General features: G+C 37.7%; 6 protein-coding genes, 1 long non-coding RNA gene and 1 other non-coding gene across 9 annotated transcripts; 5 read left to right on the plus strand and 3 right to left on the minus strand.

Moving 5' to 3' along the window:
- Positions 1-1,855: 1,855 nt before the first annotated feature.
- Positions 1,856-4,252, plus strand: LOC109167106 (7-deoxyloganetin glucosyltransferase-like). Its single transcript, XM_019316030.1, has 2 exons — positions 1,856-2,424; positions 3,228-4,252. The coding sequence occupies exons 1-2, from the start codon at positions 1,911-1,913 to the stop codon at positions 4,166-4,168; spliced, it is 1,455 nt and encodes a 484-aa protein (XP_019171575.1). The 5' UTR covers positions 1,856-1,910; the 3' UTR covers positions 4,169-4,252.
- Positions 4,253-4,501: 249 nt separating this feature from the next.
- Positions 4,502-7,093, minus strand: LOC109167105 (7-deoxyloganetin glucosyltransferase-like). Its single transcript, XM_019316029.1, has 2 exons — positions 6,472-7,093; positions 4,502-5,609 (listed from the first exon to the last, which is right to left on the minus strand). The coding sequence occupies exons 1-2, from the start codon at positions 7,001-7,003 to the stop codon at positions 4,636-4,638; spliced, it is 1,506 nt and encodes a 501-aa protein (XP_019171574.1). The 5' UTR covers positions 7,004-7,093; the 3' UTR covers positions 4,502-4,635.
- Positions 7,094-7,874: 781 nt separating this feature from the next.
- Positions 7,875-7,959, plus strand: TRNAM-CAU. The gene is given in 2 exon segments: positions 7,875-7,912; positions 7,924-7,959. It is a non-coding gene; the product is annotated as a tRNA-Met (tRNA).
- Positions 7,960-8,242: 283 nt separating this feature from the next.
- On the minus strand, positions 8,243-12,593 carry LOC109167107 (chaperone protein dnaJ A6, chloroplastic-like). The gene is made up of 8 exons (XM_019316031.1): positions 12,386-12,593; positions 11,621-11,735; positions 10,584-10,725; positions 10,402-10,459; positions 9,875-9,917; positions 9,568-9,616; positions 9,394-9,474; positions 8,243-9,299 (listed from the first exon to the last, which is right to left on the minus strand). Exons 2-8 carry the CDS (start codon positions 11,725-11,727, stop codon positions 8,445-8,447), a joined length of 1,335 nt encoding a protein of 444 aa, XP_019171576.1. The 5' UTR covers positions 11,728-11,735; positions 12,386-12,593; the 3' UTR covers positions 8,243-8,444.
- LOC109167109 (metacaspase-3-like) lies at positions 11,340-27,389 on the plus strand. Of its 2 annotated transcripts, XM_019316035.1 has the most exons (7): positions 11,340-11,344; positions 12,122-12,130; positions 25,677-26,149; positions 26,231-26,561; positions 26,642-26,762; positions 26,957-27,115; positions 27,189-27,389. In XM_019316035.1, exons 3-7 carry the CDS (start codon positions 25,714-25,716, stop codon positions 27,246-27,248), a joined length of 1,107 nt encoding a protein of 368 aa, XP_019171580.1. In that variant the 5' UTR covers positions 11,340-11,344; positions 12,122-12,130; positions 25,677-25,713; the 3' UTR covers positions 27,249-27,389. The 2 variants fall into 2 exon arrangements, with proteins under 2 accessions (XP_019171580.1, XP_019171579.1); XM_019316034.1 differs by lacking the exons at positions 11,340-11,344; positions 12,122-12,130 and having other exon boundaries at positions 25,660-26,149.
- Positions 17,489-22,097, plus strand: LOC109167102. Its single transcript, XM_019316026.1, has 5 exons — positions 17,489-18,464; positions 19,221-19,359; positions 19,433-20,434; positions 21,172-21,611; positions 21,823-22,097. Exons 1-4 carry the CDS (start codon positions 17,647-17,649, stop codon positions 21,559-21,561), a joined length of 2,349 nt encoding a protein of 782 aa, XP_019171571.1. The 5' UTR covers positions 17,489-17,646; the 3' UTR covers positions 21,562-21,611; positions 21,823-22,097.
- LOC109167110 (metacaspase-1-like) lies at positions 22,899-24,841 on the plus strand. The gene is made up of 5 exons (XM_019316036.1): positions 22,899-23,560; positions 23,649-23,973; positions 24,118-24,229; positions 24,323-24,499; positions 24,589-24,841. The coding sequence occupies exons 1-5, from the start codon at positions 23,146-23,148 to the stop codon at positions 24,643-24,645; spliced, it is 1,086 nt and encodes a 361-aa protein (XP_019171581.1). The 5' UTR covers positions 22,899-23,145; the 3' UTR covers positions 24,646-24,841.
- Positions 24,286-25,725, minus strand: LOC109167112. The gene is made up of 3 exons (XR_002051787.1): positions 25,641-25,725; positions 24,457-25,548; positions 24,286-24,360 (listed from the first exon to the last, which is right to left on the minus strand). It is a non-coding gene; the product is annotated as an uncharacterized LOC109167112 (long non-coding RNA).
- Positions 27,390-27,443: the final 54 nt, after the last annotated feature.

Genomic DNA, 27,443 nt, shown 5'->3' on the forward strand with positions numbered 1-27,443 from the left:
GCACACACTTTTCCATTAATAACTGTTATACATATACACCACTAGTCTCTGTTTTATATATATACAGTATTGATCTCAACCGTACATAAACATAAATATAGGAAAAACACCACTAATCTCTGTTATATATATACACTATTGATCTCAACTGTACATAAATATAGGAAAAGTGGAAAGGTGAGACAATAGCCATCAAGTGCAAAGATATTTAATTATTTATAACAATCCTAACTATTTTCTATTTTATTGATATTAAAATGCGTAAATATTTGTATAGAAAATATTTAACTCCCTTAAGTGGGAGGTTGTAGGATCGAGCCTCAATGGAGGTGATATTGGCTCTTTGTGATTCAATGGGTTGAGAAAGTAGTTATGAACAGATACTCTATTATAATAGTCTCAGTAGTATTAAAAAATAATAATAATAATCCTCAATTTTTATAGCACTTCCACTCATAATCATTGACAATCGTTTAAAAAAAATAAAATTATTTGGGTATAAAATTAATCCATAAGATTTTATAATATTTGTCCTATTATGAAATTAATCCAAAAATAGATTTGAATGACCCCTACATACTCCAAAAATAGTTCTTGTCCACATAATTGTTTGTGAGGCAAACCCAGCAAACGTAAGTGCTTATATCATCCACTTTTTTTTTTTTTTTTTTCTTTTTTTTTTTTTTTTTTAAATCTTTTCTTTTTTGTTAAAGAAAGAAACTCATTCATAATTTAAAGAAAGAAACTTATTTAATGCATGTTACGTTACAAGTCTTTTCCCAAAAGGCCGAGTCCTAATCCAAAACGCTCACTGTACTCCAGCTCGACAAAGCATTTGAAAGAATGGGGACATGGTCAAATGTGATCTGTCCACTTTACACATAATTTTCATACCGCTACTGTCGATATTTGAACATTGATTTTTTTTCTCAAATATTGTTTGCTGAATCAGTGAGCTAACCTTGTATGTACATGTTATACACAAGTCTGTGAATCCTATGTAGGTGATTATGGACTAAACTAAACTCTTTTTTTAGGTATACAAAAAAATTTATAATTACTATTTGAAAGTGTGTTCTGGTATAATAATATATACAAAAATCATATAAAAATTAAATTGCATTAAGAAAAATTATGTACAATAAATTTGACCGACAACACAATGCATGTGCACTACGCGTACAACATGCATATATTTGCATGCATGTTTGAGGATGGCTCTGACTTTGCCAGCTTGCTGTGTCACGGATTTTTGGAAGGACACTGAAGGAGTTTGTGCAGAATGAATATTCCCCTCCCTTCCTATTAATTATATTGTTCAATATATATTATATTATATTCTCATCCATAACAACACACTACGTGTTAGTATTATTATTGTAATCAACTTACTTGACGTATAGAATGAGTCCAACTTAATTAGAGTGACAATGATGAAGGCTGAGTAAACAACGTAACGTCATTTCAATACGTGTTAATTAGCTTAGCTTGTTATTAGCTCATTAGTAATGTCGTAGCATGCATTCACAATACAACATTATTTGACACCATTATGGCCTTAATTATGAAAGGATAAGAATAAAGGCCGGAGTTGTCCTATTGAATACCTCAAGTAATTGACTAATTAATGGTTTAGTCGAGGAACTTGATTTGAAGGAATTGGTGTGAGCATATAGCCATTAATGTGTAATCCAATTATCAGTTTAGACTTTTAGTTGATACTTCAATTTGGTATCAGAGCAATAACTGCAGCGGGTTTCCCAAGGAGTTGTTGGGTTGTCAACATCAAAGCCAAATGCCAGCTAATTTAAGGATTTGCCTAATTGATGCATGGAATTCATGACGTTAATATATAAAAGCCTTTCTATGATTTGGTTTCTTGTTTCATTAATTTTCACAAAAATAATCCCATGGCGCATCTCAAGAAGCCTCATGTAATATGCATACCCCTTCCAGCCCAAGGCCACATAAACCCCATTTTCAAACTAGCCAAGCTCCTCCATTCTTCTGGTTTCTACATCACCTTTGTACACACACACTTCAACTACCACCGCCTGCTCAAATCCCAAGATCCGGCCACCCTCGCCGGCTGCGGCGTCGCCGATTTCCGGTTCGAAACCATTTCCGATGGGCTGCCTGAATCTTGCCAGCGAGGGATTCTTGACCTCCCGGACCTAGTTGTCTCTTTGCCCACACATGGCCTCTCATCGTTTAGAGATCTTGTGAAGAGGCTCAACGCCGCCGCTTGCCCGGAGGTGCCGCCGGTTTCTTGCATTATTTCCGATGGTGTTATGAGCTTTACGTTGGAGGTGGCTCAAGAGTTTGGCATTCCTGAGTTCCTTTTCTTCACTCCTAGTGCTTGTGGCATGTTGGGTTATTTCCAGTTTGCTGAGCTTGTTGAAAGAGGCTATTTCCCTCTAAAAGGTCGGTCAAATTTACCTTTGTTTAAACAATAGCATTCCAATTCCTAGCTTGAGAACTTTTATATATATATTTGGAAAAAGTGCCAAAATAGACTATTGAACTTTTACACTTTCTGCAACTCAACCATCAAATCATTAAAAACTAAAAAATATAATTGTGTAAATAGCATATTTTTTTTACAGTTTACATCTAATTAGTTTCCATTAAATATGATGTCATAATGTCAAATTATATATATAAATTATTTTAAAAATTAAAAAAATAATAATTCTTTTTTTTTTTTTTTAATTTCAAAAGAAAGCCACCTTCGTCCCCTATGGATGAAGGGGATGGTAACCATGGCTGACCTCACCTTTGTCCTGGACGAGAATGGGGGCAACCTTCATCTAGATTGGACGAAGGAGGGGGCAGCTATGGCTACCTCAATCCTCGTCCAGAATGAAGGTAAGGACAACCATGACTGCTTCTCCTTTTAATTAATCCAGAACAGATGAAGGGGTAGCTTGTCTCTTCTTTAGATTTTTTTTTTTAAAAAAAAAAATAGTAATTAATATAATTTTTATATATAATTTAAGACACCGTATTTTACCAGAAACTTAGAAGTAATTTGTAAAAAATGTTATTTGCACAATTTTTATTGGTTTAATGGTTCAATTGCATATTTTGTTTGTTGGTTTAATTGCACAAAATGTAAAAATTTAGTGACTAAAACTTTAGGAACCTTGATGACTTTAGAATTGGGGTGCAATTTTTTTTAGATTTCTCTAGTCTTTCTTTCTAAAGTGGAGATGATGTACATGCAGATGAAAGTTGCTTAAGCAATGGATTTTTGGATACCAAGGTTGATTGGGTTGCTGCCATGGAAGGGGCTCGACTGAAACATCTTCCAACTTTCTGCAGAAGCACCAATCCTGCAGATCCAATGTTCAATTACAACAAGCTGCAAATCAGCAATCTCATGAAAACAAGAACCCTAATTCTCAACACATTCAATGACCTGGAACAACAATTCTTGGATGCCATTAGACTCAAAATCCCAAACATTTACACCATCGGCCCACTCTCTAAGCTCCAACAACAATTCTCTGCAAAACTGGGTTCATCAGTAGACTCATCATCAAGTCTGTGGGAAGAAGATGACAAGTTCTTGGAATGGCTGGACAAGAGGGAACCAAGATCGGTTGTGTATGTGAACTATGGAAGCCTTGTAACCATGAAACCCCAACAGCTTAGTGAGTTTGCTTGGGGATTGGCTAATAGTAAGTACCCATTTCTGTGGGTAATCCGACCAGACCTAGTGGAAGGTGGCACTGAGGTTATATCTAATGATTTCTTGGAAGAAATCAAGGATAGAGGCTTGCTGCTAAGATGGTGTCCCCAAGAGGAAGTGCTTAGGCACGGGTCCGTTGGAGGGTTCTTGACGCACTGTGGATGGAACTCGACACTCGAGAGTATTTCAGAAGGTGTGCCGATGATTTGTTGGCCGTTCTTCGCGGAGCAACAGATGAATTGCTTCTACTTGTGCAACAAATGGGGGATAGGGATGGAGATTGGGAGTGATGTGAAGAGAGAGCAGGTGGAGGGGGTGTTGAGGGAGTTGATGGAGGGGGAAAAGGGAGAGGGAATGAGGGAAAAGGCCATGGAATGGAAAAGGAAAGTGGAGAAGGCAACAAAGCCAGGTGGATCATCTTATAATAACTTTGAAATGTTAGTAACACAACTCAAAAGCTATGCTACATACTAGTGTATAAATATTTAGAGGTCTATAAGCTAGTTGATACATATTCTCAATTTATTGTCACTTAATAAACCAGCTTGGTTAGCGTCACTTTCGTTCCTTAAGAGAGGTCGGAATGGAGTTCGAATACCCTCTACCAATCTGACGGTTGAGAGTTCCAACCCCCATTACCAATCTAGCCAGCATATAGGCACTAGGCATGACCACCACGCGCTCCAAATACTCCATTTGTGCATGTTCCCCTACCCCCCTCCCCCTTTCCCCAGGCGGGAGTACGTCACTCTCCCAGGTCGACTAGGGGTCAAGGAAGAAGGCCACATGATGCATGACATCTAAATAGACCTACCATCCTAACATTACTCGATACAACCAGTCATACAATATAATTACAATATCTATGTCGATCTACAACACACTTAAAATCTTTCAAACTTAACCATAAAACTAGCAATAATATTTTAAGATGGGTCTAGCTAGGCTTTGGATACAGGTTCAAGAACACTGAAAACATTCTTGACCAACTGATCCAAGATGAGATGGGAGGAGCCACCCAAACCAACAGCCTCTTCTGCCTTCCTCTTCAACTCCCTAGCCTTCACCTTCATCTCTTCACCCTTCTCCCCCCCATCCATCACCTCCCTCACAACCTTCTCAACTTCATCCCTATCCACTTCACTCTCAATCTCCACCCCAACGCCCCACTCGGCGCAAGCAAGCCTGCAATTGAGATGCTGGTCGGCGAAAAAAGGCCAGCAAATCATAGGCACCCCGCTACTAATACTTTCCATCATCGAATTCCACCCGCAATGAGTCAGAAACGCCCCCGTGGAGCGGTGCTTCAGCACCCGCTCCTGGGGGCACCAACGTACGACTATGCCCCTCCCTTTGGTCTCTTCATAAAACTCTCCTGGAAGGGCAGAATTGGAAGATTCTTCACCCATAACACCATCTGACCTAACCACCCACAGAAAATTTTGCTCACTCTTTGCCAGTCCCCATGCGAACTCCATAAGCTGCCGCTGTGTTATCACCGTCACGCTGCCGAAATTCACGTACACCACAGAACTGGGGGCCTTGGAATCCAGCCATTGCAGACAACTTAAGTCTTCTTTCCAGAGATTTGCCCCTAAGAACTTGAGACTCCCGTGATCTGGGAGCTGGTCGATGAGCAAGTGGAGAGGGGCAATGGGGTAAATTGGAGGGCACATTGCCGACAAAGATTCCAGGGTGTCATGTTCCAGGGAATCTAGAGTGTGGAATATGATTGCTGAAGCTTTTGTTAAGGCTCGTTTGGTTTCTGTATTGATGAAGCTCATAATGAAGGTATTAACCTCGTTGCTGATTCGGGCATAGGTTGGCAAGTCCCTTAGACGAATGCTGGTGCTGATTCCTGGAACGTCAAAGTCTGCTAAAACCCTGTCGGAATCCCCGATGCCGCCGTTTGAATCTGCGGCGGACCATGACAGTGTTAGCAAGAATCCATTTTTCAACATCGAAAGTGAATAGTTAGAATTGATTATTTTCTATTTCAAAACCTAATTTTGTGAAGTTAATCTGGTAAATTTATCTTAGTTTTCTCTTTCCCCTCCCATTTTCACTCAGATAGATGAGTTATTCCGTTATTGAGATGAAACGCTTAATTTCCTTGTCCATGAAGGTCAACTTTTTTTACCCCAGGGCCTCATATATATCCAGGCTCAATCATGATCAGACCCCATTAAATGAGAGGATGGGAATTCCCACAATGAGCCAACCACATTGTGTATAATTTCCACACATTATTCCTATCAGACTCAATCTTATGTTATTGTCCACAATCTACCCTGAACAGAAAAACACAATTTTCTAATCTCCAGAATCTATGACTTTAATAATTTATGAACTCAATTTGTCCATCTCAACAAGATAATTAATGTTTATTAAATGAATATTTAATTGAATGACCAATTTTTTTTTTAAAAAAAAAATCAATAATTAAGGGACCCCTTATAGTTAAATTAAAAGTTGATGTCCAAAATTGGTAAAATCAGTTAAGTGATCATTTATAGTCCAATTGAAAGTTGATAAATGACAATAATGAAGGACCATTTCTTAGAATTAACTCAAGATAATACTCCGTAATATGCTATATATACTCCTTATTTCTACTCTTCACTTTTATTTTTTGATGTGACAATTGATAATTAATTATATTCATTTTGTGGTTTCCAAAAAAGGAAATTTGTAGGCAACATAACTTTAGAAAAAGTGAAAGTGTAGAAGTAGTATTTTTCTAAAATTATTGTTGAAGAGAGAGTGGTTTGGCCCACCTTTAAGAGGAATAAGACCCTTTTGTCTAAAACGCTGCAACAGTGCGTTGCAGAAGAAGCTGCATGCAGTTGTGGGGCGGAAGGAGACGCCGGCGACACCGATCTCCTCGGCGGCCACCAGGCCGAACGACATTATATTGTCGGAGACGACGCAGGTCACCGGAGGAACGCCGGGCGAGGAGTTGAGGTCAGACAGGAGGCGCAGAAACGGCGCCAGACAGTGCTTGCTGGTGGAATCGCACAGAGACCGCACGTCCTGGGTGCAATTAGCCTCCTCGTCGCCGTCTTGCGGAGAAGACAGCCCGTCCGGAATTGTCTTGAACTGGAAACCTGGAAAGCCGTGGAGGGAATGGCGGGCCCTGAGGAGGCGGCGGTGGTTGTACTCGGTGTTGACGAAGGTTATGTGGAATCCCCTGTGGTGAAGGAGGATAGCGAACTTCAGCATTGGGTTCACGTGGCCTTGCGCCGGAAATGGCAGGCAAACTAAATGCTGCTGCTGCTTTCCGGCATCGCACCTCCCTCCGGCCTCCATTTTAGATCTGCGGCTGGTTGCCGGTTGCGTGAGAGAAACAGAAACGGACGAATTCAAATGTTATTTGGGAGAAGCAATGTTACTGACAATAATGTTTATGGAGGAACTTGTGACAGGTATCACAGGATTCACGAGAAACGTGTACATTATCATTTTTTAAATAAAAAAAAAAATTAAATTTAGTGTATAAAAGATCTTCATTTCTTCATCAATCAAGATTTGTTTTTTTTTTTTTTAATTTTATTTTATTTTATTAATGCTATTGGCTCTATTACATTGTAGCATCTGTTCAAATATAATTTCTCAACCTAATAAAGCACAAAGAGTCAACAACCTCTCACTGAGATCTCATGAGATTCAAACTATGAAACTTTTACCGAAACAGATTTTAAGGTCATCATTTTCCATTCTTTATTTAGAGAAGAGTTCTAGTATATACATACTCCCTTACTTTTAATGTGACAAATAAGGATTGATATTTTCATCATGTGAATCTACCTAGAAGTGTCTACACTAAAAATTTATGAGAAAAAATAAAGTTAAGAGTATAAAATGGAATTCCATCAAATATTTTTCAAAACATGATATAGTGATCCATTGTTTTTTTTTTAATTACAAAGGAAAAGGATGCCCACATATACACCGTATTCACCTACATTGAAGCTCAAACACTAGACCTCCCACATAAAAGAACAAATCAGATACCAATGGACCACAAGTCACTTGATATAATGGTCCATTGTTAGTATCGTACTATGGTGCCCCACAGCTCTTGGACTTAATTATATTTTTGGCGGGACATGTAGCCTGTAGTTATCAAGTACAATGTATTTATTTGATAAATAAATTAAGCATCAAAATTCTATAACAAGGGGTGGTGGCGCAGTTGGCTAGCGCGTAGGTCTCATAGCTTCTGAGTTATCCTGAGGTCGAGAGTTCGAGCCTCTCTCACCCCACAAAATTTTTAATTACTGTTTTGGATTATTAAGAGTTTGAGCCCCGTATTGAATCATTTGACTCGGATTAACAAAATCAGACACATACTCAAATTAATCGAACCAAACACAAAATATTAGTCATACAGTGATCGAATCATTTTACTTGAGTTAACTGAATCGGACATAAAATGAGATGAAGGGAGTATATATTGACAAGATTCTTCGTTATCTTTTCGCAAATTTGGTAGCACATGTACTATTTTGCAGACCTGCAGCATAAATTTACACATTGTTCTTCAAATAAGCATAAAATCCAGAAGGCAAGCATAGGGAGAATATGCTGGCCAAAGTCATGGAATTTGTATAGAAGACTAAACAATATTACATGATATATAGAATAAATCATCAAAATTTTCCTACAATTTAATGTAGATCAAGGGATAAAAAAGTCAATCATTCCAAGGACAATTCATAAGAATAGGCATTATTCATGTTGTGTTTTACTATCTCCTGCTGCTGTTTGGAGTTTTGGACTTTGTCAAATTGGCAAGTTCTTCTATGAGTTTTCTCTCTTCGCTGCTAAGCCGTTTTGGGATCTCGACTTGGACTCTAACTAACTGATCGCCCCTCATGTTGGGTTTGTTGAGGTAAGGCACGCCTTTTTTGGCCATTACTAGCGTCGTCCCTGGTTGAGTGCCCTGGGGAATCTTTAGATCGACCATGCCATCTACTGTAGGAACCTTCATTGTTGTTCCCAAAATGGCATCGATGTAAGAAACCTTGCAAGTGTAGAGAATATTGGTGTCGTCCCTTTTCAGTACAGGATCGGGTAAAACTTCTATGATCACAAAAAGATCCCCGGGGGCACCACCTCTCCTCCCTGCATTGCCTTCAGACCGAACCCTCAAACGGCTGCCAGAGTCTACACCAGGGGGGACTTTAAGGCTGATTCGTTTTGACTTCCTTACTCGGCCATCACCTCCACATGTGTTACAGGGAGTAGAGTTCTCTCCGGTCCCACCACAAGACGAACATGTCATCACTTGTTGGAAGACACCTAGAGGGGTCCTTGTTGATGACACGACTTGTCCTTGACCACCACATGTGCCACATGTTGTTGCCTTAGTGCCAGGTTTTGCACCTGATCCATCACAGGTGCTACAGCTCTCAAGCCTACTAATTTCAATCTCCTTCTCAACCCCAAATATGGCTTCTTTGAAATTTAAAACCAGATTACACGCCTGATCTTCACCTTCCATGGCTCTGTTTCGTGAACCTCTTCCCCCCATTCCCATGCCACCCATACCTCCCAAGCCATCAAATAATGAGTCAAATATATCGAAGGGATTGCTGAAATCCTGTTAATGAGAAAACATGTTACTAAAATGGAACATATGATCATAAGCTGAAATATCTATTTTTTTTTTCCTTTATCAAAGGAAAAGAACTTACCCCCGTACCCATGCCTGCACCTTTGAGCCCAGCCTCACCATACCTGTCATAAATTGAACGTTTCTCATCATCTGACAATACCTGTTCACAAGTTTTCCCATTAATGCTAAATTTTCATAGGGCACTATTGCAATAACCCTGAATGGATCTGCGTATAATTATCAACAATTTTACCTCATAGGCATTGCTGATCTCCTTAAATTTCTGTTCCGCTCCAGGTTCTCTGCAGGAAAGAAGGAATAAGTTTAATGGGCATCTTGTATGTCAACAAAGAAATAACAAGCATTGTAAATGAAACATAGCTATCTAACAGTTTTTATGACTATAGTACCACAGAAGATATAAAGCTACTCAATTCACTTGAAGAACTTCTACCTTCAGTCTGACAAATTATTGAGCAAAACTTATTCATGAAGCAGCAGAACTGTGAAGAATACCACAAGGAAAGGCATAGTATCTGAGCTTTAACGTAGCAACTTACTTGTTTACATCAGGATGGTAGCTCCTAGCAAGTTTTCGATAAGCTGGCACAAAAATAAAATTAAAGAAAAAAAAGTAAAAGGAAGAGGATAAGTAGTGCATGACAATTCCAGTTCCTTTTCTTAGCATTGTACACAGAGTTACTATTTGTAAATAGATCATTCACACATACAGCACATAAACATATATACAAGTATGAGCATGGATGAAGGTTCTGAAGGATATCTAGAAATAAGGGTCCACCTGACAGTGACTACTTGAGTGTAAAGGGTTTATAAGAGCTAAAATTGTATCCAAACAACTCACACAATAATGAACAGAACTAGCAGAAGGCAAACAGTATTTCAAGATGAGTAAATGGAGGTGTGTGTGTGTGTATTCCTTTGTGGGTTTGGGGGAGAGGGCACTGGGGAAAGAGTTCACAGTCTAAAAGATCAGGAACATTAAATGCAGTCATCATTGGAAATAACAAAATATAAAAGAAAAAAATAGAAGAGAATATAAGATTGTAAAGAGTAAAGCATTTACAGCTCTTGATTTCAGATTTACTCGCATTTTTTGACACGCCAAGAACAGAATAGTAATCCTGCAACAATGCAATATAGTATATCAAAATGTGACACATTGAAGGTATACATTGGAGGGACAGAATGAAAAGTTTTAGCAGTAACAATCACAATGTAGCAAAAGCAATCTGTATTGCATCTTACTTTTTCTGCTCTAACAATGAGAGAATGCCCTCTTCTTTGGCATGGATTTTTGTATGATGATAAATTGAAAAGCGCATGCAGTGATTGATGACCAAGAAAACTTGAATTAGGTAAAGGCAAAGCCCTTATCTTGCTTGAGAAACTGCATATAAGAAAATGAGGTTTTTAATCATCTAGCACAGAAAAGTTTTAAGGATTGTGAATCAATTCATCCAGAAATAGGCATGTGTGTTTTGTGAAGGGGAAACTTAAATCAGGGCATAAACTACAGATCTAGGAGCCTACATTTTCTAGGGGAGAAACACTAAACATGTGATTCACAAATCATTAGGAGTGAGTTATGATTCCTATCATTATAGCCCAGGCACATACTTTTTTAGGGAGAAGCATTTATAAATAAGTATCATTACTTCAGACACGCAGCCATTCCTTTTGGCCATCTTTTTCTTGATTATTTTTATTGTTCTATCACATGCGAGTGAAATAGTAAATATAAAGGGAGATAAGAACATAATTTTATCTTAACTTGCAAAATTACCAACTGCAAAATAAGAGAACCAAATAACAAAAAATCATTTTATTTTGTACTATGCAATATACTCCATATGTATTCAACCATGGCTTTATGTCTTAATTTATGTAGACATGCCAAACCAAAAAGCCAAACATAAGAAATACATGTCAAAATGAATGAAAGCATAGCATGAAAGAATGGAAAACACAAAATAGTAAGAAAACTATGCACAATTCCTTGCCATTATGTAATTTGCCAAGCATTAAAGTTATTAAGATTCAAGTTCAATCCCTCATATGATTGTGAATCGAGGAATCAAGGATTGAACAAAGAATGAATTGACAGTTGAGATAACAATTTGTTATCTCAACAAAATGGTTACACCAAATGCAGAAATGGAATAACAGACCAGATCCAGGATCAGCCTGCCATTACTTCTGGAGGAAATTTTGATAGAATTGAACTCTAAGGTATAACTCCAAAGTAATACTCCAAGATTCAAGAGTGTTACGTAAGTGCTCACCGAAGCGAAGATGCTGATAAGTAATTTGTAATAGAAGATTTTGTTACAAGCTGAGGCTGAGCTCCACAACGAGCCACCCATGTACTTCCACAAGTTATGATTGCCATTCAATATACTGCAAGTAAAACAAAATAGAGATGCTGAAACGTCTTTTTGAGTCAATCAAAAGATGCAGTCCATCCAAGATAAACAGCAAAAGTATTGGTACATATCACCCAGAATTCATTGACACAATAGCCTATGAACTACTCTGCAAACAAATTATAATACAAAACATTTTTGGCATTTCTAAAACCCAACTAATTCACACTGCCACACCTATCACCATACACATTCAATACCACTAAATAGCACATATCCAGGGACAGGAAAGCAGAAACACACTATATTGCAATGGAAAGGATAACACTAATAAAGGATTTATCCCACGCTACCCGAGGAAAATAAAAAATGTGCAGCCATTCTATCTTCCACTTCACTTAAAAAGATAATAGTGACAAGTTCATCATCAAGGGCATATGTTCAGTTTGTTCACAGGTATATTGACATAGATACATACCCGTATCAGAAACACTCAGAAGCAAACAACAAAATCCGAACTATAACATACAATTTCAATTTTCAAACATTATTTTCAGCAGAAAATGATACAATTCATATACAAAAAGCACAATTGAAAACAAACAAAAGCGTTAGAATTGAATACGTAGGTATTGTCGTACTGGTACAAGGAAGAAAGGAAGTGGTTGAACGGAAGTTACGGACCTGAAATCGTATTAAACAACCTTTTTTCCCGTTTCTATTGTTGTTGCTATATATTTTGAATAGATTGCTACCGGCGGTGGAGCTCCGGCTGGCGGAGGAGATAATGAGCGGTGAGTGAAAGTACGCGACAGCGTGTGCGGAGGATGAGGCTCCAAAGAGGGAGAACGCCGAAGGCTCTCGAGAAGTCTCAAATACTACAGCGTTAGAAGTGTATTGTAACGGATTGTGAGCCGTTGATGGTGGTTTGAGATTTTAAAATGTTAAACCAACGGTGATTAGAAGGGTAGTTGTCGTGTTATCAAGGGGTACGGATATAGCGTATATTACGATTTACGAATAGGAGGGAAAGGCGGATCTTTGGGCCAGCCTATGAAATATTGGGCTGGGCTTCCACTTAAAATATCTTTCACTTTTTTTTTTTTTTTTTTTTTTTTTTCAATGATGACGAGACAAATCAACCATCGCGATTGAGAAAGTATACTAGTTAAATTCATGATCTTTACCGTGCTTCACTACTCAATCATCCTTTTTGAACCTAAGAGCAACCTCAACCTCATTAGAGTATCAATATCATATGTTATTTAGGAGATATTGGAATAGTGCAAAGTGATGTGGAAGGAAGAGAAGATGGAGAAAGAGAGTGGTTTTTTTTGAAAATCAAATAACCTCATTAATCAAATCAATCTCGAAATACAACTGAGAGGGAAAAAGTCCCACACACCTAGGACAGAAGATGAAACAGCCGTCCATGCAAGCACATAAGCTGCGTGATTCACTGACATTTTGACATGACGGACAACAACGTTCCTAATGTCCCTAGCAATCTTTCGACATTGCTTAATAAGTAAACCAACATAAGAAAAATTCACAGACGAAGAATTAAAAGCGGAACAAAAATTCAAACAATCTGACTCAACAATTACATTTGAAAGATTGCGATTCTTAAGCCATGTAAGAGCTTCCTTTACCACCATTGTTTCTACCACATAGAGGTGGCAGCGTGAGAATGAACTGCCGCAACCAGTGGCTCTTGTTCTCCTGCAATGAAGGGATTTTGGAATAGTGCAAAAATATTGGAAATGATCACCTCTTGTGCGCGTTTCGCGCACAACAAATGCCCATGCGCCAGCGGGCGGGCGCGTCAAGTGCGCTTGATAGTATCTTTTTATATATTTTTTAAAAATCATTTTTGCTATATTATTTTTTTCTTTTTTCTCCTCCTCCCTCATATTCTCTTTCCTAATCACACTTACAAAAACTCATCAAAAATCACAAAATATCTCCACTATTATGGATGCTCTTAGTGAGGTTTTTAGGTTGATTTTTGTCATAGGCTCTGTTTGGAAGAGCTTATAGCTTATTTTAAACTACTAATAAGCTATAAGCTCTGTTTGGTAATGCTGTCAAAATAAACTCCTAGCTTAAAATAAGAGCTTATTTTGGAACGCTACCTTAAGTAGCGTTTCAAAATAAGCTCCTAGCTTCCTAACTTTTTTTCCATCTTTATCCTTATTATTTTTTAAAAAATGACATAATTTACCCTTCTCAATTAAAACCCTTTTCTCTTCTCCTTTATCCGCAACTTTCACCGCAAATGTTATTATTATTATTATTATTATTATTATTATTATTATTATTATTATTATTATTATTATTATTATTATGAATAAGGTTCAAATTGGCCACTGAACGTCACCTGAAAATGCAATTAGGTCACTGAACGAACAAAAAGTGCAATTAGCCACTGAACACTTCAAAAACGTGCAATTAGGCCACTGAACTCTCCAAACGTATGCAATTTCACCGGATAGCAGGTTACCTGCTTACGTGGCAGCTGAGTTGACATTTTTAATAATTTTTAATAATGAATTTTAATAATAAATTTTATAAAAAATTGAAAAAAATTAAATAAAAAATAAAATAAAGTCGTTTTTATTTTTTTAAATAAAAATTTATTATTAAAATTTATTAAAAATGATTTAAAATTTATTAAAAATGCCAAATCAGCTGTCACGTAAGCAGATAACCTGCTAAAATTGAGGGTAACCTGCTATCAGGTGAAATTGCACATTTTTGGAGTGTTCAGTGGCCTAATTGCACTTTGTTTTCGTTCAGTGGCCTAATTGCATTTTCAGGTTATGTTCAGTGGTCAATTTGAACCTTATTATTATTATTATTATTATTATTATTATTATTATTATTATAATTATTATTATTATTATTATTATTATTATTATTATTATTCTTATTATTATTATTGTTGTTGTTGTTGTTGTTGTTGTTGTTGTTGTTGTTGTTATTATTATTATTATTATTATTATTATTATTATTGTTATTATTGTTATTATTGTTATTATTGTTATTATTATTATTATTATTATTATTATTATTATTATTATTATTATTATTATATTTGTAACAATATTGCTACTTCATTATGAGATGCTAGATCATGATTATGCTAATAGTTTTATTTCAAAATGTCAAATTTTAATAGGTAAACAAACTAATTTAAATTTTATGAAGATGTCTTTTTTAGTCTTTTTACATTTATCAGCTTATCAAAAAGCTAATTTTACCAAACACTTTCACGCAATAACAGCTAGCTTAACAGCTCTTCAGTTTTCAGCTCCGAGCTTATAGCTTTTCAGCTTTCAGCTCCTTTTCAACTTTAAGCTATAAGCATTATGAGATGCTAGATCATGATTATGCTAATAGTTTTATTTCAAAATGTCAAATTTTAATAGGTAAACAAACTAATTTAAATTTTATGAAGATGTCTTTTTTAGTCTTTTTACATTTATCAGCTTATCAAAAAGCTAATTTTACCAAACACTTTCACGCAATAACAGCTAGCTTAACAGCTCTTCAGTTTTCAGCTCCGAGCTTATAGCTTTTCAGCTTTCAGCTCCTTTTCAACTTTAAGCTCCTAGTTTATAGCTTTTCAGCTAGGTTTGCCAAACAAAGCCATAGTCATGTAGGAGAAAGAGAAGATGGAAGAGGAAAAAAAGAAAATAAATAAATAACACTGACAACCAAAAAGTAAAAATAATGAAACTGGCCCTCAAGCTTTATACTCCCTACGTCCCATTTTATGTGTCTGGCTAGGTTAACGAGGCTTGACTGAAGTTATTTTTAATTTAATTTTTTATAATATTAAGTTTAGTATTAATATACAAAATTTATATATTTAAAAACTATGCTAAAAGTACTATTAAACACAAAAAAAAAAAATTAAATTTAAAAATAAGAAAAAATAAAAAATAAAATAAATAAAGAATAAAGAGTTGATTTGACCACTAAATAGTAAGTATGACAGATAGAGTATATTTTTGGGTGACAAGAGAAATTCCACACAAATACACAATATAAGTAAATCGCACTAGAAAAGACCTTGTGTGGTATATTTCATTGAGAGGGTATTGAAAATTGAAAATAATATATAAAACTTAGGGTGTGTTTGGCGTATGGGTTTACACACTAAGAATGAGAATCAAACTCATAGTATAGTTAGTGTTTGGTTCATGGATTTACACACTAAGAATGAAAACCCAAAATCATAGTTATTGTTTGGTTGACAATTTTTTAAAACACAACTATGAGATTTGATTACCCCTTCAATTAAAAACAACATTCTCTAATTAAGTAATGTATCATTTCATCTTATTGGTAATATGATTTTTAATTTTGAATTAGTGATTTTATATTTTTGTTTTGATTTTTTTTTTTGTGGTGTTTTGGATGTCATTATATTATGATCAATTGCCTTAATTTTCTGTTTTTGTATTATTAAAACCTTTATTCACATTACATGGTCATACATAACCAAACATCAATATATGTAATCATTAAAATTACACCCTACCATCAAACATGCAAAATACTTTCACAAAAACCCTTATCAATACTAAGTATTTAATTTTCATTCAGATTCTGATTCCATATGCAAACTAAAACCCTCATAATATTTATATACAAAAATCATTTTATTCATTTGCTCATCTCTTTCATGACTTTTATGGTGTTGGCCTTTGAGATTTATATATTTAACGCTTTAATGAGTGGGATTCACTCTCACAGTTGTTAAATGTGTTTATTTTTGTCATTATCTTTTTTCTAAAAGAAAAAAAAAAAAGAAAATAAAAAAATGTAACATTTATAGTTTAGAATTTAACTTAGAAGTATACTAGCCAGAACACTTCGAATCTTGGATGATGCAAATGTATAATGTATAATTTTAAATTAAAAGTGTAACATTGTACACACTGTTGGATTTTGAATTCATGATGTTAAGACTAAACACTCGACAATTATGATAATTGATAATTAATCAAACAAATTGACTTGTGTAAATTAGTCAAAAAAAAAAAAATACTGCATTGTTGTATTTATTTTGGCATAAAGGTCTAGATGCATTTACAAGTTTATAATGTGCATAGATTTTCATATAGTTTCACTATCACTAAAAATAATTGGTTGTTATGGAAATGTAATTTCTCATTATTTGTCACAATAAATGAGTTTTAATTTAGATGTGTCATGTTAGATGGTTAGTTGAGTACATGGCTAGAGGAATATAGATGATGAGCAATCAAGTAGGCAAAAAATATCACTCGACTGAGTTAAGTATCGACTCAGCCTATTTGAGCGTTAATTATGCAGAATTAGACGGCCAACTTGGTGCCTAAGGTGCCTAGTCGGCCGGTTAGTAGGCCAATCAACTAAAAACCGCATAGGACTGAAATCGCCTCGATCTAAAGGCACCTAAAATCTAGGCGGATTTTTAAAACATCAATTATAACTTATAAGTAAAGCATTAGAGATGATATAAAACTGAAATTTTAAAATATACAACAAAGAGTAATTAATTATTTATTTACAGAATTACTGTAGAAATATTTAGAATCTGTAGACACATATTATAATTTATATATTTATATAATATAATATACCCCATCCATCTTTAAGACAGAAAAAAACGGAGTATTTAATAAATTATCAACGGATTATTTATTTATTTACTGTGTTGGAACAGTAAATTATACAGTAATTTGGGCATACAGCTAGCTGTCTACTTTTAGTTTTCAGACATGCGCCACCTGTAAGACTGTAACTGCCCATCAACGTTCAAGTGTTCAACGCCGTAGTCTACCCCCGCCTGCCGCTTTCACTCTCACTGCTTCACCTTTACTCATATGTAATGTAAATTCTGTGCTGTTTTTAGTTTTTGCTCTGAAATTCCCGCCGGAATACTCGCCGAAATGACGCCGGTTACGACAAATCCGGCGCAGTTATGTGGGTCGGGGGCCGACGCGATTGCTCACGTCGACCTAAACAGGCTCGCCCAGTCTGAGCTGCTTGCGCTCTCCAACTGCTCCGCCGCCGCCTTCGACGCCCGCCGCACCCAAGACCTCGTCCTCCCCCAAATTGACCGCTCGCTGTTCAATGAATCCGCCGGCAGCAAGCGCCAGACCTACTCCCGCCTCGGCCGTCACCACCACCGCACTCACCTCCCCGGCCGTCTCCCCTCCTCCGCTTCTATGACCAAACCTAATTCTTCATCCGACCCTGACAACCACGCTATCCTTCACTACCTCAAATACTTTTTGCAAAATCCCAATTCCGACTCCCCGCCACCTCCTCCTCCTAAGCAGCCGCCTCTTGCTATTGATCAAAAGCCGGGGTCAGGAATTCCGGTGCATGCAGGGGACGGAAAGAGAAAACAAGGCGCCAAGGCCGATGGTAGTAACGGTAATAGGAGGTTACAAGAGAATTTGTCCCAGGGTGAATTGGAGCTTGTGAATAAGAATGGCGTGGTGGTAGATTTTGCGGCACTGGAGAATAACGGGGATGAAGTATACAGTGAGGAATTGAGGAGGAGAACTGTTGGACTCGAGAGCGAGGACGAGGTTTTAGGTTTCGTGAGGAGCTTGGAGGGCCAGTGGTGTAGCAGGAGGAGGAAGAGGAAATATGTTGATGCTAGCGATTTTGGGGACGCATTGCCCGTTTCCTGGAAGCTCTTGCTAGCTCTTAGAAGACGGGATGGCCACGTCTGGGTTTATTGCCGCAGATACATAAGGTATTCCTTGTTTTTATGCACTTTTGCATTTTCTGCAATACATTGTTGGATATTTGCTTTCATATATGTTCATCTTTAACTTCTGTAGTTTGTATTTGTAATGAATCACTGATCATTGCTTCTCCCAGCAATCCCTAGCATTGAATTGGTTTGTTTATAAAGTCTGCAACTTATGCACAGGAATGCATAACTAATACTCCTAATGATTAGCCTCACCATTTATGTTAATGCAACAGGGTTCTATGGTTCATGAAAATGTTGTCATTTTCATGGCTCATGCTAGCTCTCTGGAAGTAATTCACTATCTTATTGCATGTCTGGCCATTTTGTTACACCAAGAGGATGATCTGGAAGTAATTCACTAATTCACTAATTCACCAATTCTTTGAATCTTGAAGGTTATATATTTGTGTATTTATCTGTATAGAAATTATGATCTGTATCACCTGTCACAAGGATTGATGTCTTACCAAAAAAAAAAGAAGGTTTAATGTAATGTTTATAATCCCATAGTCAAGATTGGTTCATATTTCCTTTGTCTTCAAATAATTATAGGTAAAAGAGACAACAATAATTCCAAGTTGGCAAGTTCTGAATTAATCTTAGACACTAAAAAGTTTGGATTATGATGGGTGCAACTGGAGCAATGAGCTTTTGCCAATTTCTGTTTTAAACTATCATTTACAAATTTCTCCAAATATGTGTTATATTCTCTTCTTTGCTAGCTGCCATGTGACCTTTCTCTCTATTTTTTAGCCCTACTGGTCAACAGTTTCTATCATGCAAGGAGGTAGCAGCCTTCCTGCGGTCCCATTTTATGTCCCTTGATGCAAATCAGTTCATGGATCAGAGATCATCCTCCATTATACAACTGAATGGTTCAATCTCAGAAAATGTAAGTATCTCACATTCTTTAGCAGCTTCAGATAGTGATAATACTCTGCAGCGCATTAACAGAGACACTTCAGAATGTAGGTTCTTTCCATGGTGATGATACTCGCAGTCGTGACTTAGTTGTCCATTCAAGTCTACCAAGTTCAACAACTGAGACACAGGGGAATGAACTTTGCTTGATGGGGATTGATAATCTTCCTGATGTTCAAGTTAAAGACCTCTTTGAGTGTTATAAATGCAACTTGACATTTCATGAAAAAGGTGCATATTTGGAGCATCTTTTATCATTTCACCAGCAGACTACAAAAAGGATTAAGGTCGGGCCATCTGTTGGTGAGGGTGTGATAATTAAAGATGGAAAGTATGAATGCCAATTCTGCCACAAGGTATTTGATGAAAGGCGTAGTTACAATGGCCATGTAGGAGTCCATGTGAGAAACAATAGTAAAGGTTCTGAAGGATTATTTGCTGTAGTTGCAGTGCAGAAGAGCATTGATACTCCATCCCAGAATGGTTTGCCTTCAACAACCTCTAAAATGGATGCTTTAATTGAAATTGCTCAGAATTCTATTTCAGAAACTGCAACAGCTAGACCTCCTGATATATCCACCATTAACCCATTACCTGGTACTGTAAACTCAAACGAAGTCGTGACTGCCAATACTGATCAAGAAATGGATCCAAGAACTGATCCAAAAGAGGTAGATTTGGTAGATTCCAAGGCTGAAAGCACTTTGGATTGTGACTTAAATCAGTATGATAAAGAAAACATGCAAACAGAAGATGATGAAATTGTGAAGAGTGGTGAAACACAGGTTATCGAGATTAATCCGACAGAAGCTCCAAAAGATAACTCTGAGCATACTGAGGCTAGTAACATACAAAGAGATGATACTGCAGAGCAGGATGTAGGCCTTGGAAACAGGCAGACTGAGCCAAATAACAGTAATGCCATAGCAGAGACTGTGGAGTTGACTCTTGAGAAAAATGATTTTCAGGAAGGGGTAACTGACTCTTCAATGCCCATTTCGGAACCATTAAACTACTTCTCTACCTTTGTAGCTGAGTCAAATAAGGTAATTGAGATTCTTGCATCTAGATCATCTATGCCAATGCACCCTTCTTTTTGAGGAAGTGCCACTTTGGGCTAGCTTTTCGTGGGGTGTTTTATGGAGTGCTGGTTGTTAAATCATTTCTAGTTATCACATTAATATGTATCCCTTGTTTGGAGCCTTGGCCAATTCTTCTTGGTTCTGAATCATTTCCTCGAGTCATTTAGGTGTGAAATGAAACCCCCTCAATAACATTGGTAAATTTGAGGTTTAGTCTTTTTCATATCCAATTGCAATTTCTAGAGATAATATGTAAGATAATTGTGAGCGGATTGTTCACTTGCAGATATTTTTGTTTAATATCCACTTGTTGTCAGAACAGGTCAACAGGCACTCCCATTTTGTCAACTCACTATTGATGTAAGAACGATACCTAGTGCACACAACAACTTTGGCATCAAAAGAGAGCTGAATGAAGAAATATGATCCAACTAGCCTACCCAACTAGATCCATGTGGCGAACCCAAGTAGATTGGGATTAATCCTTAATTTAGTTTTAGAAATTTTCTAAAAATTTTGAGGCATCTATGTTCTTCTATCATATCCTTGAATTTTTTACATAAATTTGTCAAATATGGAATGTATCATTGGATCAAGAATATGTGTTTAGAAAGTTTGTTTATTTTGTGCTTCGAATTAGTTATTCAAGCAATGATCTGATTTGATGAGGTACCAATCTAGTTTTGTATGCTCATATACAGGAACAGGATGGATTTTCTGTGTTGGAGCTTGGAAATGAAACAGGCTTCGAGGAGCTGACGTTGGATGATATAGAACCATTTAAATATGACTTTTCTGAGGGGCAAGGGTCGCCATCTTTGCCTGGAGTCTCTGTGGGTTTGGATAATGGTTCTGGGATGGAAGAGACTTTTAACTCCTCCCTTGGATTTGGTTCAGAGGAAGCTGTCTTAGGAATGGCTAACGCACATCAGCTTACAACTGTGTGTGTATGGTGCCGATCAGAGTTCATTTTGGAAGCTTTTGAATCAGAAACTCAGTCAGATTCAATTGGATACATGTGTCCAGAATGCAAGGCCAAAATTTCTGGGCACTTGGACAGTGGTCTTTCCATGAGTTCTCATGGATTCTGATCTGTGTTGATGTCATATCTGTGTTGTTGCGAAATATCCTAATTTACAAGGTATTTCTCTCCTGTTAAATAAATAGCTACTTTTTCCTTCAGTTCTGATATTGCATAATAAAAAAGTCTCTGATTTATACTACTACTACTACGTGATTTATATTCCACCATCACCATATGCGAGAAGTTCATTTTCACTACAGCCACCACCCTCTAGAACAGTGCAGAGTTGTAGTTCACCAGTGACCATTTTCATTGGTTTTCATTGCAGAGTGGCAGAGTGGTATACTTGGTGCGAGAGGCGAAGCGGGTGTTGGGGTGTAATTACTCTTTTGAGAAGGGATTGTCATCATCTAAGCATGCATGATCGTATGCGAATGCCATTCCAGAATGTGGGGCGACGACGTAATTATATTTGCATTGTGCATGTTAGGTTTATCAATGGCAGCAGAGTAGGGTTTTAGAACAAGGATTGGTGCAGACTATATACAGAAATCTAAAGTATGTCGCTAAATATAATGTAGATATATCCATCTGTTTACATCCTCTCATGCCTCACTTTCTGATGGTCATATTTTAATATTCATCACCCCTATCCTCTGCATTCCCCAGTGCTAAATGCCATTATTTTTTGATAATCAAAAGTGACCCATAAATTTGAGCATCTGATTCCTTGCACTATATGTGGGCCTTTTGCCAAAGTGATTTTGCCTCTGAGTTTATCATTTCCTTACATCGTAGACAAGCATCTCAATTAGTGAGATTAAGGAAATGACCTTTTGAGATAATTACTGAGATTAAGACAAGCATCTCAATTAGGCAAATGATAAACTCAGAGGCAAAATAAGTGAGATATCACGACCATGGTAGACAAGCATTAGGGGTTAGGTAAAAATCGAACTTGTGACCTTTTGAGTGTATTTGGTCAACAAGGCACCATGGTCGTGGTGCCGAGTCGTTACTCAAATGTGCGCTTTGGATGAAGTTCGTCTTGTGAGTTGTGACCCTAGCCATTACTCAAAGGTGCGTTTTGGATGAAGTTTGTCTTGTGATCCTAACTGACAAATGACCATAATAAGATAAACTAGCTTAAGTTGTCCATAATTTATCGATTTAAACTAAGAAGACCAATAGACAGCTCTCACGGGATGTTAAACTTAAAATTTTGTGATTATCAAGCCACTATCCGACTAACTTGGTTGGGATTGTTCCGATGGTAATTGATAAATTACCACTATTTTAAGTTCAAATCTTATCGCTCTCCCCACCACCCTTATTCTCCGATTTAGTTGTACCCCACCTCCTCTTCCCCCCCCCCCCCCCCCCCCCCCCTTCCCCCCCAAAAAGAAAAAACCACCGAGCATCTTGTTATTTGACAACACTATGCAAAGAAGATTGTTCAATGAGTTAGAAAAGGTGCTAAATGAGAAACAGAATCAATCAAAGGAACTGCAAATCTGAACGTAACTTTTGCAGAAGTGGAAAGCATTTCCACACGACAGATTGTGATTTCTTTGTGTTTGTCTGGATGATTATGATTTGTGCAGCTGCCCAGTTTACATAACAAGCAAAGAAAGATCAACAGTGGTGGAACATGGCGGCTCTGACCTGCAACTTATGTGGGCAAGAACTGGCAGTGCCACCACATAGTCGAGTAATCCGCTGCAGAAAATGCAACACTGTCATTTCCCTCGGGGATGGACAACAACAAGAGATGGCGGTCCAAGAACAGGGAAGCTCCGCGAGTTTTGGGAGGAGGAGATTTCTGCAGGTATTTAACAGGTTTTCATGGGGTAACTCTCCTCAATCCCCTTCTCTAAGCTCCAGTCTTAACCAGTCAGTGGCGGGCTTACAGCCCCCGCGAAGTGGGAAACGAGCCCTTCTCTGTGGAGTGACTTACAAGAATAACAGGTTCAAGGTGAGGGGAAGTCTGCAGGATGTGAAGAGCATGCAGGAATTACTCCTTCAGCATTTCAGCTTTCAACAATCCTCCATTCTGGTTCTTGCAGGTATATATTGATGCCAAATATCTGTCATTACAGTTCAAATCTTATGTTAAATTCGCTTGGTTAGTCGCTAAGATTGTTCGAATTGCAGAAGAAAAGCCATATATACCTCCAACCAGGAAGAACATCATAGAAGCTCTCAAATGGCTGATGAAAAACCTGCAGCCTGGAGACTCCTTGGTCTTCTACTTCTCTGGACATGGCTTTAGACAACCCAACTTTGCTGGGGACGAGCTCGATGGATTTGATGAAACCATCTGTCCTCTTGACTTCAGGACTGAAGGCATGATTCTCGATAATGCCATTAATGACATCATTGTTAAGCCGCTAGCTCCAGGAATCAAACTTCACGCTATTGTGGATGCATGTCACAGCGGGACTGTTCTTGATTTGCCACGCCTCTACAAACGCAAAGAGTAAGCATATGCTATTGATTTCTCGTCTTAAACCCGTAATCTTAGGTTCGTTGAAGCATACCATTGTCTGCAGATCAAGAATTCTGAGAAAGAAACTACAGAAAAAATGTATGCAACCTTATATTGTGTTTGCTGCTGAAACAGGAAGAAGTGGACCGATAACAAACCTCCATCTGGTGCTTGCAAGAGCACTAATGGTGGGATGGCAATCTGTTTGAGTGCTTGTCAGGATTATGAACTTGCTGCAGATACCAATGTACATAATACTTCTCCATCATGTTCTTACATCTTTGGCCAAATGTTCAATGCAAATACTGTTTCTCAATTTTTTTTAATCAAATCTGAGCAGGCTTTTTCTTCTGGAAAAGACACGACAGGGGCAATGACCTACACATTGATCAAGGCAATCAAGGAAAAACCAAACATAACATATGCTGGCTTGCTCGATTATATGCACGAGGCAATTGAAGCAGTAAACAGAACCAGAAACCGCGTGCTGAAAGTTTTCCAACCCAAGATGGAGCAGGTACTAGGCTAGCCAGCCTCCTCTAACCCGCATTTACTTCATTTCTCCAGTTTTCCGATTGTTCATTCATCGTGTATTGCAACGTGCAGGAGCCTGCATTATCATCTTCTGAAGATTTTAACATCAACCAGAAGCTGAGCCTCTAGTTCTTTACACTCTCTGCAACACAAACATGAATTTGGATGATATCATGTATTAAATTCCATCCCCATAACCCAGTAAAAACAGTTTTAGATTAACAACTACTGTACATTGTATCCTCAGCATCTTTCTTGTTTGAAACATTATACTGTATATTTAGAAAAAAAAAATTGTACTTCAATGAAATGTATGACAGAAACAGACCCCAACTTGGTTTACTGTATAGCTAAAATGCGATTCCATTCCTATGTATTAAAAAGTTATTTGGAATGAAAGGTGTGAGAAAGGTGAAACATGACTTTCGTATTTAAAGGTCACAAGTCGACCCCTTCACACAAGATTTTCTTAATGCGATTTACTTTTTCTATATTATTTGCAGGCTATTACATAGAAGCAAAATTTACCACAGTACAGATCCTCAAGTAGTAACTGCAAGTTTCTCTCAGAAAAAAAAAAAAAAAAAAGTTATAGAAAGAAGATGTGAGAATAACACTCCATATTGTTCTGATGATATGCATATCATTGCTGGAGTTCCACGCCAAAGGAGAATTTATGCAGCCAAACAAATTGGTTTTCTTGTTTGCTTTTCTGCTTTTCACACACGGCTCTATCGTAGTACGTGCTTGTTCAGACATAGTGGGCAGATTCCTTGTACGCACCAACATTTGACCCTCTCTGCTGAATCATTGAGTCACGTAATTTACATCCTCTTAAATGTTTTGTCGGCCTGTCAAGCCGAGGTATGGGGGCCGGGATTCAACTTTTTGGGAGAAGATTTGTTTATCTGTCAACAAGTGTCGATTGAAAATGCTTATGACAAATGTTGACGTGACATGATCTTTGATTTACTACGTGAAAATGGAACCTGGTTCTCCACCAACTTCATGGGCTCTACCACTCCAGAGGTTCTGAAATTGTGAAATCATCTCATCATGTTAGGCAATTATTCCAATTTCCTCATTAAACATAGAATATCCCACACTATATATATATACACCACCTTTCTTCATTGAAATCACCATAACCATAAAAAGCTTGCCATTATTCAAGAAAACTTCCTGCAAGAACTTGACATGGCAACAATGAGAGAGAGGTGCAGGTGGTGTGGACTATTGCTGGAAGTCCCTGTTCAGGCACAAACCATAATGTGTCCAGGCTGCCACACTCTCATTCAGCTCCAACGAAACGCCCCTACCTATGCCGCTTTACCCACCACATATGGCTATACCAATCCAATGCCTGCACCTGCAGCCAATGGCGGTTTACCCACCCCGTATGGCTACACCAATCCAATGCCTACAGGCAACAACGTTTATCCGGTGGAATCTTACTATGCACCAGCAGCCCCACCTCGAGTGCAGAATAACAGGAGACGAGCTCTTCTCTGTGGGGTGACCTATCGAGGCCACAAGAAGAGCCTTAAAGGCAGCATTAACAACGTGAAATGGATCCGAAATCTTCTGGTTGAGAATCTGGGATTTCCAACTTCATCCATTCTAATCCTCACAGGTAAATGCTTTATTCAAATATGTTCTGTCTCAACTAAAAGTTCAAGCTAATAGTAACATGGTAAAAATGAACATGTTGCAGAGGATGAGAGAGACCCTTACAGGAAACCAACCAAGGCCAACATCAGAGAATCCTTAAACTGGTTGGTGCGAGGTTGCCAGCCAGGAGACTCATTGTTTTTCTACTATTCCGGGCACGCCTCACAAGTGCTTGACCGTGATGGCGATGAGATGGATGGGTTTGATGAATCACTGTGCCCTATGGACTATGAGACAGAGGGGAGAATACTAGACGATGAGATCAATGAAAAAATCGTAAGACCATTACCTCGTGGAGTCACGCTTCACGCTGTCATGGATACCTGCTTCAGTGGAACCTTCCTGGATCTGCCATTCATGTGCAGAATGAACAGGTTAGTTACAAATTATAATCTCATTAAACTCAGTATATAATCCAATGGTAGATTGTGATGGATTTACTAACTTGAATCAGGGATGGCTCTGCTAAGTGGGAAGATCATCGCAATCCTTATAGCGCATATAAAGGTACCAGCGGAGGAACAGCAATATGCATTAGTGCCTGTGATGATCATCAGAACTCTGCAGATACAACGGTTAGTACAAGGATCTGTTCCATCTCAACTAAAAATTTAATCTTTTTTTTTTTTGAGAACTAAAAATTTAATCTAACAATGATACATTCACTTGAACAATACTTGTCATGGTTTTGATGCCTTGCAAAGAAACCGAGACTATTGCAGAAGAGAGGCATATACATATACATATACTCATCCACACAATTTTGCAGGCTTTCACAGGCACTACAATGGGTGCCCTGACTTTTAGCTTCATCGAAACATTAAAGCAAGAGCCTAAGATGACATATGGTCGATTACTTATGTCGCTACGCGAGCTGATTGATGAAGCGCAGAGGGGGATATTCCATGATGGAAGAGCTGCAACTCAGGTAATACTAGTAACCTCGATCATTTATGCTTTTGCAGAGGCTATTCATGGTAATGGGGGTCGGGTTTCTGCAGGTGCCTCAGCTGTCATCTTCAGAGCGGTTCGACATTCACTCCAAGATTATGAATCTGTAGGAACTCAGATGGTCAAAATATAGGCATCCCTGCATCACTGATTTACTGGAAATAAGTTACTTTCCATGGTGTTATCTTGTAATACTAGCTTCTATTATGTATGGTGACCAAGTACAATAAACTCGACAAGTTCTCACATTCTTCCAAGCACCATTTTTCAACTGCAAGAACTTTACAGAAGACTAAAGCACCAAA

This window comes from Ipomoea nil, unplaced genomic scaffold (assembly GCF_001879475.1).
Source record: "Ipomoea nil cultivar Tokyo-kokei standard unplaced genomic scaffold, Asagao_1.1 scaffold3147, whole genome shotgun sequence".
Taxonomy (NCBI): domain Eukaryota; kingdom Viridiplantae; phylum Streptophyta; class Magnoliopsida; order Solanales; family Convolvulaceae; genus Ipomoea; species Ipomoea nil.